General features: G+C 38.7%; 1 protein-coding gene across 1 annotated transcript in view; it reads right to left on the bottom strand.

Annotated features, from left to right (window-relative positions):
* The window catches only part of BMP2K (BMP2 inducible kinase), a 108,875-nt gene that overhangs the window by 72,515 nt on the left and 20,812 nt on the right, over positions 1 to 15,548 (bottom strand). The window contains exon 2 of the mRNA XM_084626903.1: positions 3,292 to 3,410. Coding sequence (XP_084483029.1) covers positions 3,292 to 3,410 — 119 coding nt within the window. The remainder of the gene's footprint in view (positions 1 to 3,291; positions 3,411 to 15,548) is intronic.

Here is a 15,548-nt window from a genome sequence, read left to right as displayed (position 1 = left end):
TGGATGGGGCAGGGGTCCCAGGGGGCATTCAGGAAGGAGAGGGGGGAGTTGGATGGGGAGGCGGGGGGCAGTTAGGGGCAGGGGGTCTGGGGGCGGTCAGGGGACAGAGAGCGGGGAGTGGATGGGGCAGAGGTCCCTGGGGGGCCATCAGGGAACAGGGGGATTGCATGGGGCAGAAGTCCCAAGAGGGAGAGGGGGGCAGACTGTCGGGGGTGAGAAGCAGAGGCCATGCCTGACTGTTTGGGGACACACAGCCTCCCCTAACCGGCCTGCCATACAATTTTAGAAACCCGATGCAGCCCTCAGGCCAAAAAGTTTGCCCGCCCCTGCTCTAAGGATCTTTAAAAGAGTTGTACAGTACATTTGAAAGATCTGTTGCTCACCAGGAAGAAACATCAGATCAAAGCCATGGACCCGTGAATATGCAGCCATATACAATATGCTTCATGTATTAGATGCTGTTCAGAATGGACTTGATACAATTATAGTAAGGGTAGTACATGTGGGTGTTGTGCGCCTTTCACAGAAATTCTGCCCTGGTTATTGTAGCCTAGTACAGGACTGTTATGGGTTCTAAAGGATTTTCTGACCTACTTAAAAAAAAAAAAAAAAACAACTTCTGCATCCTGCATGTTTGCTTCACATCTACCTTTGTTATTTCTTTAGTTTAAATTCAACTATGAGCCAGCTAACGTGGGATGGATGTGGATCATGGGGAGGGGACAGGTAGAGTGCGGGGGCCCCAGGTTGTGTGGAGGTCACATGCGCCCCCCACCCTTTGTGCCCCTCCCATGAGGGCAGCGTACCCGAAAGAAATGATTTCTACTTGCACCACTGATACTAAGTGAGGGCACATAACCAAGCAGCTACACCCTTCATATTATTTCTATATTGTGTCTAGAGTGTGGGTTGGCGTAAAAAAATGTACCATCTTACTTAAGATATCTACTCATTGCATATAGTTTAAAATATAAAGTTCTTACTGCTTTCTTCTCATGTAGAAACTTCAAAACTAAAATTAAACCAGGTTGGGGTTGGAGGGTTTTTTGCACATCAGAATGGTTTACCGGGTTCCAATCAGTTACACCTGTAGAACCAGACTGCAGACTAGATTGCTACAAGCTGAAAGTTAGAAAAGGCATTTGCATGGCACTGTTGTAGCCGGCATCGCAAGATATTTAAGTGCCAGATGCGCTAAAGATTCATATGTCCCTTCATCTTCAACCACCGTTCCATAGGACATGCATCCTTCCTGATGATGGGTTCTGTTTGATAACAATCCAAAGCAGAGCAAACCGATGCATGTTCATTTTCATCATCTGAGTCAGATGCCACCAGCAGAAGGTTGATTTTCTTTTTTGGTGGTTCGGGTTCTGTAGTTTCCGCATCTGAGTGTTGCTCTTTTAAGACTTTTGAACGCATGCTTCATACCTTGTCCCTCCCAGATTTTGGAAGGCACTTTTGATTCTTAAACCCTGGATCCAGTGCTGTAGCTATTTTTAGAAATCTCACATTGGTATCTTCTTTGCATTTTGTCAAATCTGCTGTGAAAGTGTTCTTAAAACAAACATGCTGGGTCACCATCCGAGACTGCTATGATATGAAATATCTGGCAGAATGCGGGTAAAACAGAGCCAAAGACATACAGTTCTCACCCAAGGAGTTCACTAACAAATTTAATTAATGCATTATTTTTTAACAAGCATCATTAGCATGGAAGCATATCCTCTGGAATGGTGGCCAAATCATGAAGGGGCATACAAATGTTGAGCATATCTGGCACATAAATATCTTGCAACGCCAGCTACAAAACTGCCATGCTAACGCCTGTTCTCACTTTCTGGTGACATCATAAACAAGAAGCGGTCAGCATTATCTCCTGCAAATTGTAACCAAGTTTGTTTGTCTGAGCGATTGGCTGAAGTAGGACCGAGTGGACTTGTAGGCTCTCAAGTTTTACATTGTTTTATTTTTCAATGCAGTTATTTTTTGTACATAATTCTACATTTGAAAGTTCAACTTTCATGATAAACAGATTGCACTACAGTACTTGTATGAGGTGAATTGAAAAACACTATTTCTTTTGTTTTTTACAGTGCAAATATTAGTAATAAAAAAATATATCAAGTGAGCACTATATACTTTGTATTCTGTGTTGTAATTGAAATCAATATATTTGAAAATGTAGAAAACATCCAAAAATATTTAAATAAATGGTATACCACTCCTGTTTAATTGCACGATTAATTTTTTTAGATCGCTTGACAACCCCATTACAAGCATCATTTAGCCAGCAGAACCTTGATGGTCACATACAGTACTTTCAGAGCTTACAGTTAGAGTTCACAGATCTGGCAGAAAATTTTTTTTAGTTGTAAACAGAACACATCTGACACAGAAACAGACTAACTGTGGAAACCTACATTGCTATTTTTACCATCACTGTTACAGAATTATATTTTAGAACAGTTTTAATGTTACTTGTTACATGTAACACTTCAATTGTACGGGGAATTGTGATTTTGAGGTTTGGAAAGGAGGCGGTCAATGAGAGGATCTCTTTCACATGATTCACAAGGTAAAAAATTTAGAAGGATAAGGGATATGCTGTCTTACTGTTACTCTCTCTTTTTTTTTTTTTTTGGGTAGTGTGCATATTCTCTTTTATACATGGAAGAGAGTTTGTCTTATAAGACTAGAGCAGTACATTTGCATGTTCTCAAACCTTTTAACTAGGAGTCAGAAGGTTGAAGAGCATGAACACATTAGCAATAGCTTTCAGGAAACAATAGCGTTCAGTGAAGAAATTCTAACATAGGCTATTGAGTACAAATAGAGATACTAATACTGAGATTGCTAAAAAATGAGTTTTAATACTGCAAGGTTGGGCCCTAAAGCATTTGCACATTGCCCCCGTGGCTTGTTGCATTAACACCAGCAAAGGTGCCTGCACTTGACCTTCACAAATCAGTCACTCCAGATATAATCCTGAATCAGAGATAAAGACTTTTACCCACCTCTTCATTCAGTATTATGTGTTTATATTTGCTGCATTTGTGGCTGCTGCTGAGATGCACTGAAATCATCTTTGAGAGAGAAGGGGTTCACAAGAGTTTCTCTCCAATTCTACTCCTTGACCAGCTAAGAGTAACTAAAGCACAATTCACACTCCATCTTCCAAAAGTAGAGGATATCTATATTCCTAATCTCACCCCTCTAGAAAAATAAAGCTGCAAAATTTCCATTCAAATCCATGCCTGCTGCATACCATCAAATAGTTGCTTTACTTACCATAATTGTTATTTCTCTTTTGCAAATGTTGAGGTCAGGCACGTTATTAACATACATTCGTTTCAATGCACAGCGTACTCCACCATGGGTACGCACCAGGAACACAGTGGAAAAGCCACCTGAGGAAAAAAATTACACAAAAGTTAGACCACTAGAATTTCCATTATTCCTTTAAAAATGTATCAAACCACGATAAAACATGATTTTTTAGAACACTTTTTTAATCAAGTAGGAAATCACTGACACTTTGGTCCTCTTGTAATTGTACTTAATTGTTGGTTAACAATTTAAGGCAACTACAATATGTTATGCAGTGCTATTGCCTGAAAAATGTTTATTTCACATTAATGTTAGTTTGTCAACTCCTGCAGCTTGTAACTGTTGCCATTTGCAGATGACAATGAAACTTTTCTGAGAGGTTTAATCCAGGATGAACAGTGCCATGTTTTATATTTTTAGTTCTATACTTACAATTTTTAAGCTTGATATGGCAAATTCACCCCATCTTTCATCAAGTACACAACCTAAACTCAAGTTTAGGAAATTCTTTTGGCACCCTAGAAAGCTAGGGGGTAGGCAAAGTAGCTTGAGAACCGTAAAGATAAAGCCTTTAAAAAGGTCACAAACTTGAAAAAGATACTTGCTAATTGAATTTTGCACATAATGCAAGTGACAATTTAAACTTAATCTGCTTTTACTCTGTTGATCCCCTTGGCAACACATATGTACATATCCGAGAATGAAATTAAACTCTCCCTTCATCAGTCAAATCAGACCCCATCTAAAAGCAACACCATCAATACAAAATGCAAATTTCAGTTTCAAGTGTTACACACACTTGAGTCATCCTGTCAATTTTTGTCTATTTTTGTTTTTAGTTTTTCTCCTCACCTTGCTATGATAAGAACCATACAAATAATAGGTAAAAACAACTGTACAGGGAAAACAGTGAAACTGCATATGTACAAAATGCTTTCAAATACACTAAACCAACAAAAAACCCTTTTCCCTCTCTAATGTTCATTACAGTAATCTTCGGGGCTATTCGTAACAATAGTAGATTTGAAAACTATTCAAAAGTGTGATTTTCAAGTCTGTAGTGTCTTAAAGTCCACATCTTTCCCACACTTCTAGGCAAACTGTCTCAACTCAACAATCAGGGCTCTTCATAATTCACTACAATCTGATCATGAGTCTGAATACTCATCTCGGAATTATGACTCATCAATGCAGAAAATGAAAGGTTATAAAAAAAGGATGTAAATGCACAAATAAAAAATGAAATGCTTAACTACTATGACAACCATTTCTCCTATTCAAAAAGGCATAAAATTTTTAAATTACTGTAATATAATCCAGAAATTAATCCACCATTTAAGAGATATAATGGCTCTCTTGACAATTTGCACTGGAAAAAGGAGAGGGTGATCATATATGAAGACATCCTTAAAAACATTCTGGCAAATAGTTTTTAAAAGTTTTCTAGAAGTGTTAGTATGGGCCTCCCAAAAAACACAAGAGAAGGTATTTTGAGATACTGAAACTGTCATTGCAAATGTACGTCATGTAACATTTATGCTCTCTTTCACTATTTTACCTAAAAAATAGCAAATTAAGGGTGAAGCAATTTAAAATTGTTTAAATTCCTTAGGTGGGTGGTGTTTTGCGTAGGTTTTTTTTGTTTTGTTTTGTTTTTTTTTAAGATAATCATGATTTAAATCCAGTTGAGACTTTGTAAAATGCATTTGAAAATGTGTACTATAATGAAATAACACATGGTGGTTTATTAAAATGCCTGAGAGTCTCTTACTTGATTTTTACAAAACTGTTATAGACAAAAACAAAATACTGAAAGTTAAGACTTTGATCCTGCAAGCACTTAAGCAGAGAGGTAATTTGTCACATAAGCAGTCCCACTGACTTCAATAGGACTACTCAAATGCTTGAAAGCAAAGCATGTGCACATATGCATTTGTAGCCTAGGAGTTGAAAATTTTATTTATTAAGAAATTTTCACTTAGAGGCAAAACATCCATCATTTCAAACCAAATTGCTTCACTGTTAAAAGTTATTTAAGAATGAAAACCATCAACACTGTTTTGCTGGCTAGAGGCTGCCTAGACTTTTGTAGCTATATTAAAAAAAGCATGAAACAGAAAAGCTTCTTAGGATAGTTTGAACAAAGAATCTCCTTTTTACATTTAGAAAAGAGAAGGGGAGAAAGTTACTCTCCTGAAAAACAAGGCATTTGTCCTTTAACGTACAAAGAGAAGTATCTTCAGGAAGTACCTACTTAAGGTGTTTACACTTTTCGGTAGGCCTCTTGAGCAAATCATCTTTGAGCACTACTAAGAAAAGGAGTACTTGTGGCACCTTAGAGACTAACCAATTTATTTGAGCACAAGCTTTCGTGAGCTACAGCTCACATGGTATGCATCCGATGAAGTGAGCTGTAGCTCACGAAAGCTTATGCTCAAATAAATTCGTTAGTCGCTAAGGTGCCACAAGTACTCCTTTTCTTTTTGCGAATACAGACTCACACGGCTGTTACTCTGAAATTTGAGCACTACTATTAGTCTAATTTTGAAGGCAAGTCATAACGAATGTTTAGATTATGGTTGTGAACTGCCAAAATGGCAGCAGTGGGAAAAGACTGTAGCCCCACAAGCCCTTCTGCTTCCCATTACCTATAAACAACAGTGCTGAGAAGAGAGACTGAGGAAGGCTAAGTTTGGGAGCCCACCACCAACCCATCAGACTTGGGCTCGTTGGAATCTTACCTGCTCTTAGGAGCCTCAAATGCTAGGCATGAGCATTAATAGGTTACTTTTGACATTTTTGGTGGCAGTGATAGCCCTGACCAGACTGTTTTAGTGAAAGCCTATTTTAGCTTTGCAGGGAGCCTGCAATAGCAGCTTTGAGATGTGTGAACATTGATCTCAGTTGGGAGTTAGCTCAGATGCCCAGTAATTTAAATGTCAACTTCGTTAACTACCTTTCTGCTGATCAAAGCATGTTAGAAAAAAAAAAGGAGGAATCACGTCTACAAGTGTTAATTTTGTAGATTGCCTGCAAGGAGTGGGAGAAGGGGAAGGGGAGCCTCAAAATCCCATACCTCCAAGGGGCTCCTTTTTCCCTCTGCATCTATGAGAAAGGCAACACAGCTTCTTCCCACTTCACTGGGACCCGATCTGCAGTAGGAACTCAAAGGTCCCCTCACTGCCAGTACAGTTTACAGCAGCTGCACTACTCACAGCCTCTCTATTACCACGTTCTCTAACCCCAGTCCCTCCAGCCCTGAAGATGCATGGAGTTGGCAAGATTCTCAGAGCTGAACTGTTCTGAGGAATGCCTCTGAAGCATACACACGTACTTCAAGAGTGTCCCTCAGTTATAGCCAACCCTATCATTCTCCTGAAACTTATCTCAAACACAGAGACCCAAAGGAGATAGGATGCCCTGTTTGTAGTCTTCCATCTGAAATGCCAAGGACTCAGAGCTTCTGAGTCCTCTGTTGTTACGTGGATTAGACTATGTATTGTGAAAGCATACAAGACATCAGAGATTCTGATTCCAGAAGGAATCAGGGTACATTATACATGATCCCTGGTGACCTTATGGGCAGAAAGAGCTAGTGCATCCATAGCAGAAATTTGTAAGATAGCCTCCTGGTCAAATGCTACCACTTTCATCAAGCACCACAAGGTGGACTTCCTGTCCTCTGCAGAGGCATCCTTTGGCAGGAAGGTGCTGCAGGTTGTGACTTGGAAATGATTTTTCCTTTGAGTAAGTATTATTGTGACCGGGGTCCCAGCTGAGGTCACTCAATTAGGGTGAACTGCAAAGAATGGGGCAGGTAATCCCCAAAGCTGGTGGATATTTTCAATACTTAGATTTACCAAGCCAGCATAAAACAGATTCTTTGTTACCTCACTGGTTGCCCAGAAGTCAACACCACAGTTCCCTTGAAAAAAGAAAAGGAGGACTTGTGGCACCTTAGAGACTAACCAATTTATTAGAGCATAAGCTTTCGTGAGCTACAGCTCACTTCCTCAGATGCATATCGTGGAAACTGCAGCAGGCTTTATATATACACAGAGAATATGAAACAATACCTATTCCCACCCCACTGTCCTGCTGGTAATAGCTTATCTAAAGTGATCATCAGGTGGGCCATTTCCAGCACAAATCCAGGTTTTCTCACCCTCCACCCCCCCACACAAATTCACTCTCCTGCTGGTGATAGCCCATCCAAAGTGACAACTCTTTACACAATGTGCATGACAATCAAGCTGGGCTATTTCCTGCACAAATCCACGTTTTGAAGTAACCCAGCCTCAGGCCTCCATCCAGATACCCAAGTCAAATATGATGAAGATTTCTGAAAATCTTATTTCATCATATAAAAGACAAGGTTCTACCAATCCCAAAGGATCGGACACATTACCTCCCAGGTTAATGAATATTTCAGATCTTACCCAAATACATGCATACAGCCAATTCTTAACAACTGAACTAAAATTTATTTAAAAAGGAAAGAGTATGGCTAAAAGATCAACATACATACAGACAATTCTTAAGGTTCAGATACATAGCAGAGACAGTAAGCTTTATAGTTGCAAAGAGTTCCTTTAGAATTTAGTTAATAGGATGTAGTCCAATGTCCAATATCACCTTCAGGGAGTACCAGCATAACTGGGATCTCAATCTGACAACTCAAACTTCCCCTGTTGAAACTTAAGCGGACCTGAGATAAACAGGATTGGGGCCCAAGGATCTTCCATACAATTTCAGGCCTTCTTTGATAAATTGGAGTCCCTCAGGGAACAATAGGCCCTCATTTCCTAAGCATCCTTGTTAATTATTCACACAGATTAACATAAGGCCAATGGCCTGTTTCTCCACCATTTACAGATGATTTGCTGTACATTTCAAAGAGATGAATACAGAGATATCCTGTGTTTTCAATTCATTTAAATGCTAGGATGTTCTTTTGATCTTTGAATTAACAGAATACAGCATAGACAGGGACTGTTGATTACACTTTTGACCTCTACCCATATACAAAACACAAACATTATCTCACCATCTGTCTTTAAAAGTTGAATTTTAGTAATTTATTCTGCAGGATGTCAGGTTTCAGAGTAACAGCCGTGTTAGTCTGTATTCGCAAAAAAGAAAAGGAGTACTTGTGGCACCTTAGAGACTAACCAATTTATTTGACCATGAGCTTTCGTGAGCTACAGCTCACTTCATCAGATGCATGCCGTGGAAACTGCATGCATCTGATGAAGTGAGCTGTAGCTCACGAAAGCTCATGCTCAAATAAATTGGTTAGTCTCTAAGGTGCCACAAGTACTCCTTTTCTTTTCTGCAGGATGTTTAACTCTTTCTGGCCACGCATCACAATCAAGCACAACAAGGTGAACTTCCTGTCCTCTGCAGCGGCATCCATTGGCAGGAATGTGTTGCAGGTTGTGACTTGGAAATGATTTTACCCCTTGAGTAAATATTATAGACGGGGAGGGATACCATTTTCTTTTTTTGACGTTTTCCTATAATTCTCAGAGCCCCTCTGACACATACAGTTGTGGCACTTCTCTTCAGTGGGATACTGTGGCCTTAGACAGATTGAAGGTAGAACCACTTCTTTGGAAGCAATGAAAGAAGAGTTCACCTTCATGACAAACGATTCTGCAGTTCTGAGCACCACCTCATCCTCGTGGGGTCCTTAGGCTAGAATTCCCCTTCTGAGGGGATAACCATATTTTTAGCCAGGGACGCTATGGCAGCAACAATCTTCAATATCTCTGTAATTGCAATTTTTGGTTCCTGGATCTTACAGAACTTAAGATCATGTTTAATATGTCCTTCTCTGACTTATCCCATTCATCTCTTATTACTTCCTCGAAAGAGGAGTGTAGAAGAATTGCAACCACAGGGGAAGATGGTGTGGGGGGGGGGAGGGGAGGGGAGGTGTTCAAAGGCTTACTCTTGGGATTTTGTTCAGACTGAATCTGAATCACAGATTCAACCTTGTTAAACATGGCCTCAAATTTCTCAAGTGGAAAAAACCTTTGCTGAGTCTTTCCCCAATCCTGATCGGAGTCACAGCCCAGCAATTCACCATCCTCTGTGGAAGAGGGCAAGGAAGGAGAAGTCAAAGGACTCATAACTCCTAGATCTTTTACACTTTCTTCCCCTATTTTACTTGGATTTTTTAGCTTCTTTAGCTCGCTTACAGATCATACAAGCTCTCTAGTGGCTTTGATAAGGCCTATTGGAGCTAGCCATACTGAGAGCCTTAAGTGCTTTTGTGAGATCTCCGAGTCCTTGTCTACTGGGACCCATCCAAAAGATACTTTTATGAAGCTTTGAGAATCCAGATATTACAAGTTTTCATTCACGTGCTATATATTTCCACATCTTTTAGTCCAGGGATTATCAAATATATTTCTAAATTACAATTTGTTTGATTAGATTAAGTTACATTTTCCTCCTCTCCACAAGAACACATGCAAAGTAAAATTCCATGAAAGTCTGAAGTAGACCTTTCACCTGCTAAGGCTTAAAACTTTTTTTTTCGTCTTAAATGGGCCAGCCACCAGTAGCAATTTAAATACAAATACGCAAGTAACTGTAGTAGGTAACACAAATATGCAAGTAACTGTAGTAGGTAATTTAAACATAAGAACAACCATACTGAGTCCGACCAAAGGTCCATCTAGCCCAGTATCCTATCTTCCCACAGTGGCCAATGCCAGGTGCCCCAGAGGAAATTAACAGAACAGGTAATCATCAAGTGATCCATCTCCTGTCACCCATTCCCAGCTTCTAGCAAATAGAGGCTGCCCATCCTGGCTAATAGCCACTGATTGACCTATCCTCCATGAATTTATCTAGGTTTGGTTTTTTTTAAACCCTCTTATAGTCTTGGCCTTCACAACATCCTCTTGCAAGGAGTTCCACATGTTGACTGTGCATTGTTTGTTTTAAACCTGTAGCCTATTCATTTGGTGGCCCCTAGTTAAAGCCTATGAGATAAATAATACCAGTACCACCAATGGGCCAGAGCCAAAACATTCTACATTGGCATGATCTATTTATCAGTGCTGTTAAATACAAAATAAGTTCCATGGTACAACATGTTCTCTACCTGGATAGAATAGTACACCTAGGCACTGGAGGGGGAAGAGATTTTTCTACAGACAGCTTTTAGTATGGCCAACAAGAGCTGTGTAATTTGAATATATTCACAGGAAGCTAAACTACTACTGAAAATAAAGTAATGTTTGGTACACCTACTCCTGCTTGGGAAAATCCATTTTTAAGAAGTCTCAAATTCAGAAAAAAAATACATTAGCCATGCTACTTGTGACAGACCCTTTACTATGCACCTTCACCCATATGCAACAGACTCAGGAAGTAACAGTTATGAACTAAGGGTAAAATTCTCAAAAGCATTTAATTCACTTAGTGCCCATTAGGCACTTGTGAAAATTTTACCCAAAGTCTTTGATTGGGCTTACATCCACGGTGACAGGATGAATTTTCAAAGCAATTACAGTCACATTCATGAATCTTATATATAAGAATATTAAGAAATATAATATTTTTCAGATAAATTAATTCCTGCATTTTATTCCACTTTATTTATTGTTTTATGAAACTAGTATTTAAAACCTTCCTTCTTCTCTGACCCAACACACCAATATTTTCAAATCTGTACCCATTTGTTGGACATTAACATTTCACAAATTTATCTCTGGCTCTTTTTTTTTTAGACGAATACCCACTCATTTCCATTTGCTATCTCCCCTTATCTATTTGTTTCAAGCTTATTAAAAATACCTCTGTTTCTATGAGCTAGGAATACATGACAAGATTTTCAAAAATTTAGGTGCCCAACCTGACAACTTAAGGAGACCCTGATTTTCAAAAAGTGCTGCACACCAACTCCTGAAAATCAAGCACTTTTTAAATTGTCTCCTGTTAAGTATAATAAAAAGTTGAAGTATCCCAAATTACCATTCACTTTAAGGTAGAGCTTGGCTAGACCAATTAAAGCACGCTCTTCTAAAGCACATTTGACATCATAACCAAACCTGCAGCATTGTGTCATGTAAATTCAAAGTGTGTATCACACAGACCTATGCCACTGTACGCTACCAAAATGTTTCAGTGACATTTAGTGAGGCAAATCAGCACCAGTATTTTGCTCCTTCCTTATGGATTACATATAAGAAACTTCTGTACTTCTATTTTTGATTTGCCTACCCATGACCAGCAGCAACATATCAATATAAGCTTACATGCACAGTACCCCAAGAAAGTGAGAAAAGGTTAAATCCAAGTAAGTATGCAATGATGCTTACAATTGATACACATCCATGAATTTTTATAATGTCCCACAATTGTACAGTTCAAGAATTTAACTATCAAGCTTCATCAGGATTTTTCCACATGATATCAAGAACTACCCTGAACAGTAGAAAGTTCAGTCATTTTATATCGATTTTAAATTTAATTAAAGTTACAAGAATTGCAAACCTTTGAAAAGACTATATTGTTAATTCAGCATCTACCATTCCAAAGAAAAGATTAAAAATAGAATTTTGCATCCTTCTCAACTAGGATAAATTAAGGGCCTCTAAGAGACATAATCAACACGTTTTTATAAACTTTCCCAAACAATTCATTTCTGAAGCAGAATGTCTAAAAGTATGAATACTGGAACCAAAAATAAAAGTTTGGACTGAGGTCTATCAACCTTAACTATAGCACTGCTTTCACTAGCTGCCTTTTTTCTATTAATTAAAAGCAAGATCCAAATTTCTCTAACATTACAAATAATTCATGGACTCCATTGTTTAAGGCACTAAAATACTTTGGTTCTTTTAACAAGGAAGTGTGGTAATGAAGTACCATAATTAGTAATGCAAGGTTAACAGATTGCTTTCACTGCCAGTAATATCCCAGCTGAGTATGCAGATTCAAATGATAACCCATTTTCACCTATACATTTTATCCAAGAGAGACTTGTCACTACAAGAATTAATCTGAACAGTCTTAGAAATGAGTTAATATAAAAGTCAATCAAGTTTATGCTTGGTCATAAATCACAATCATTTTGGCTTCAACTTTTTTTTTTTATAATAAAGAGTCAGCTTTTAAGCTCTTTATAACTGGGTGCTATGAAACTGAATTCATAAGAAGATATCAAGATTTATTTGTAATTAAACATAATATCAATTATGCATTTTGGGGCTGGAAGTACTGTAGTGTTCTGCAACACATCTGCAGCCATCCTCTCACAAAGGGGAAACATACTGATTGAAAGCAGGGCTTAATCTTGAATTTTAGAGACATTAATCTGGCCTGCCCCCAATCTGGTTAGAGACAGAGTAGTCACTTCAATATTACATGGACGCCCTGGAGAAAGCAACCTTTCAAATCTAGACCAACATATTGTACAAAACATCCTTAAACATTTTGCTCCTGACATGTCTGTTACAAAAACACAAACTGCTCTTAAAATGCTGGAACCTGAATCCCTGCATTAAATCTTCCCAAAATGGGAACACCAGACTACATCTCCAAATTATGCAAAAGAAAGACTTGATGTGGGTTTACATTAAGGATGAGTAGTTTGATCACCTGTCTGAATATTTTATACATCTCATCCCTTACTACACCAATGCACTTCAATCTGCAGTGTTTCCTTTATATTCCAACATGATGTTGATTTAAAGATGCAGTCAAATAAAATGCAACAGCGCCTTCTTTGATGTTGAACTTAACGTTATATTCATACACAACAATGAGAAAATTTAAAGTTATGGTTAGTAGTCATATACAAAAATTTTGAAATGTAGATTTGGAATATACAAAAAGAAACTTCTCAATTAATTCTTTATAAAAAAAGGACTCACTCAAACAAGACTTCCTATAACTGAATTTCTTATCCAACAAATACAAAGGTCATGTGTACAGGACAGGAAAAATTCATGTTTCAGTTTAATCTCATTTACACTAACTGTTGGTGTTACTTGTGATGCCATTAGATAAATTCGAACATGATTAAACTGACTAAGAGGGAAAGCTAGAAGTGCCTCCACTAATTTCCAATGAGAGGTCTTCAAATAAAAATCCATCATTGCTTACCAACGTCATAACTACACACTATGAACTGGATGTCAAAAGAAACTGCATAAGCCATCTAATTCAAAAGCTTCTCATCACACTCTACCTCGTTATTTTTAGGTAAAACGTACAGCAATTTTGTAGTAACCCAATTTCCAAAGATCTGCAGACAATGAAAGCGTAAGGAAATTATGCAAGACCTATCAGGATATCTCAGACACTAATGTTTTCAAAATGAGGGTAACTGATCAGTGGGGTGGGAATAGGTATTGTTTCATATTCTCTGTGTATATATAAAGCCTGCTGCAGTTTCCACGATATGCATCTGAGGAAGTGAGCTGTAGCTCACGAAAGCTTATGCTCTAATAAATTGGTTAGTCTCTAAGGTGCCACAAGTCCTCCTTTTCTTTTTGCGAATACAGACTAACACGGCTCTTACTCTGAAACCTGATCCTTCTCTCAGTCTCTTATTCACAGAAACTGTCTTAACAGCTTTTTCATTTCCTTTTATTTTAAAAAGATTATGCTATTACTGATCGGTTAGAAGGATGAATATTCCCCCCCCCCATGTGCAATTAAGCACATCTTTTAGTCAACAGATAAAGTCGTGCAAGTGCAAGCTCACCCCTCAGATTCCCTCCACTCAGTTAAGTGCAACAATCACCAACTTCTAATTGCATCATTTAATAGTGCTGTGTTATTAGAATATCTGACCGGCCTAAGCTAGTTCTTCTGTAAAAAACCAAAGAGCTCTTAAGTAAGTTCAAGAAACATTCAGTTTCAGATGCCAGCAAACATGTGATAGTTACAGAAGAGTTTAAAAACAAATTAAGGTTTTTCTCCAAAGATACAAACATTAGTCATTGACATGTCCCATTCTAAGGAATATACTTCTAGTTCTGCCTTGTGAATTTCTATTTGCTGTTTTATTAACTGTAGAGATGTCTTTTCTATTAAAGATTATATTTTTAAACAAAGATTTTATCTAGTCCAGAAGAGTTAGTGATAGAAACAAGAATTTATTCTGACTTTAACTAGTCTAATGTCAAGTCTCATACATATTCAGGGCTCAAACCTTGGAATGGATCTAACTATAACGCAACCATAACTTGTGCAGAGAAGCAGTAGCATACTGGATCACCTTGAGGCTTTGGCCACCTATACTGTCTCCCCTCTTTTAAGAGCCTTGCCATTAGGACTGTTCTCTTCTCACAGTATTTGCTGCAAAACCTGGTAGGCTGCTGTAACAGATAATGCAATCCCATGTGATATCTCTGGGGCCCATATTTTATTAAATGTATGTATCACTGTGGTCCAAGGATTGTATGCGAACGCCAGGGAGCAGGGTTGCCACAATTCCTCCAGGAACCAAAAACAGTGGGGGCATGAAGGTAAATCACTTAGGTTTTGAACATCGCTAAGCAGGTACCACCCAGTGGGGAAGCTTGCATACAGTGGTTCAAAGTGGGTTTTCTAGAGACCAACAGACAAAGAAAGGGCGTAAGAAGGCTGTGCTTAAACTGACTCAGAGCAGGTCTACACTTAAAAGCGGCAGTGGCACAACTGCAATGGTGCAGCTCAGCTGCTGTAGCACTTTGATTTTGCACACCCCTGAGCGACACAGTTATACGGATATATAGTGTAGACCTGGCCTTTCTGATCTAGCAAGCAGACAAGATCTTCTGTCCAAGGGGACCCCTGAAGTCCTACAGGAGGGTTGGGAAGTCTTTCAATGGATGACTCTGGGTATATTTAGTGTGCATTTAAATCTGTTTTCTTTGTAATGCTCTTTGCTTGATTAGAAAGAGCTATGCAGTAACTTGAAACCGGTAGCAACATAGCCCTCAGCGAAAGCAAAGCACATGCACAGAACCTTTAGGAAACTGGCTTCCTGGGACTATCACAGTGAAAAGGAGCTGTGAGGTCTTAAAACCCCACTCACAAGATAGAGATACTAGATGAGTTACTTCAGTACTGCTTGGAAGGATTGCATATCTGATGTCAAGTGAGACAGACCAGGGTACAGAAGAGATCGAAAGCAGCTTTGGAGGCCACTGGTGAGACCAGGAGGGAATCTAATACATCTATGTTGATGTGAACTAGATACCTTTTAG

The sequence above is a fragment of the Lepidochelys olivacea genome, assembly GCF_965140295.1.
Source record: "Lepidochelys olivacea isolate rLepOli2 genome assembly, chromosome: 4".
Classification (NCBI taxonomy): Eukaryota; Metazoa; Chordata; order Testudines; family Cheloniidae; genus Lepidochelys; species Lepidochelys olivacea.
Note: the sequence above shows the minus strand (reverse complement) of the source record. Positions and strands in the feature narration are given on the sequence as shown.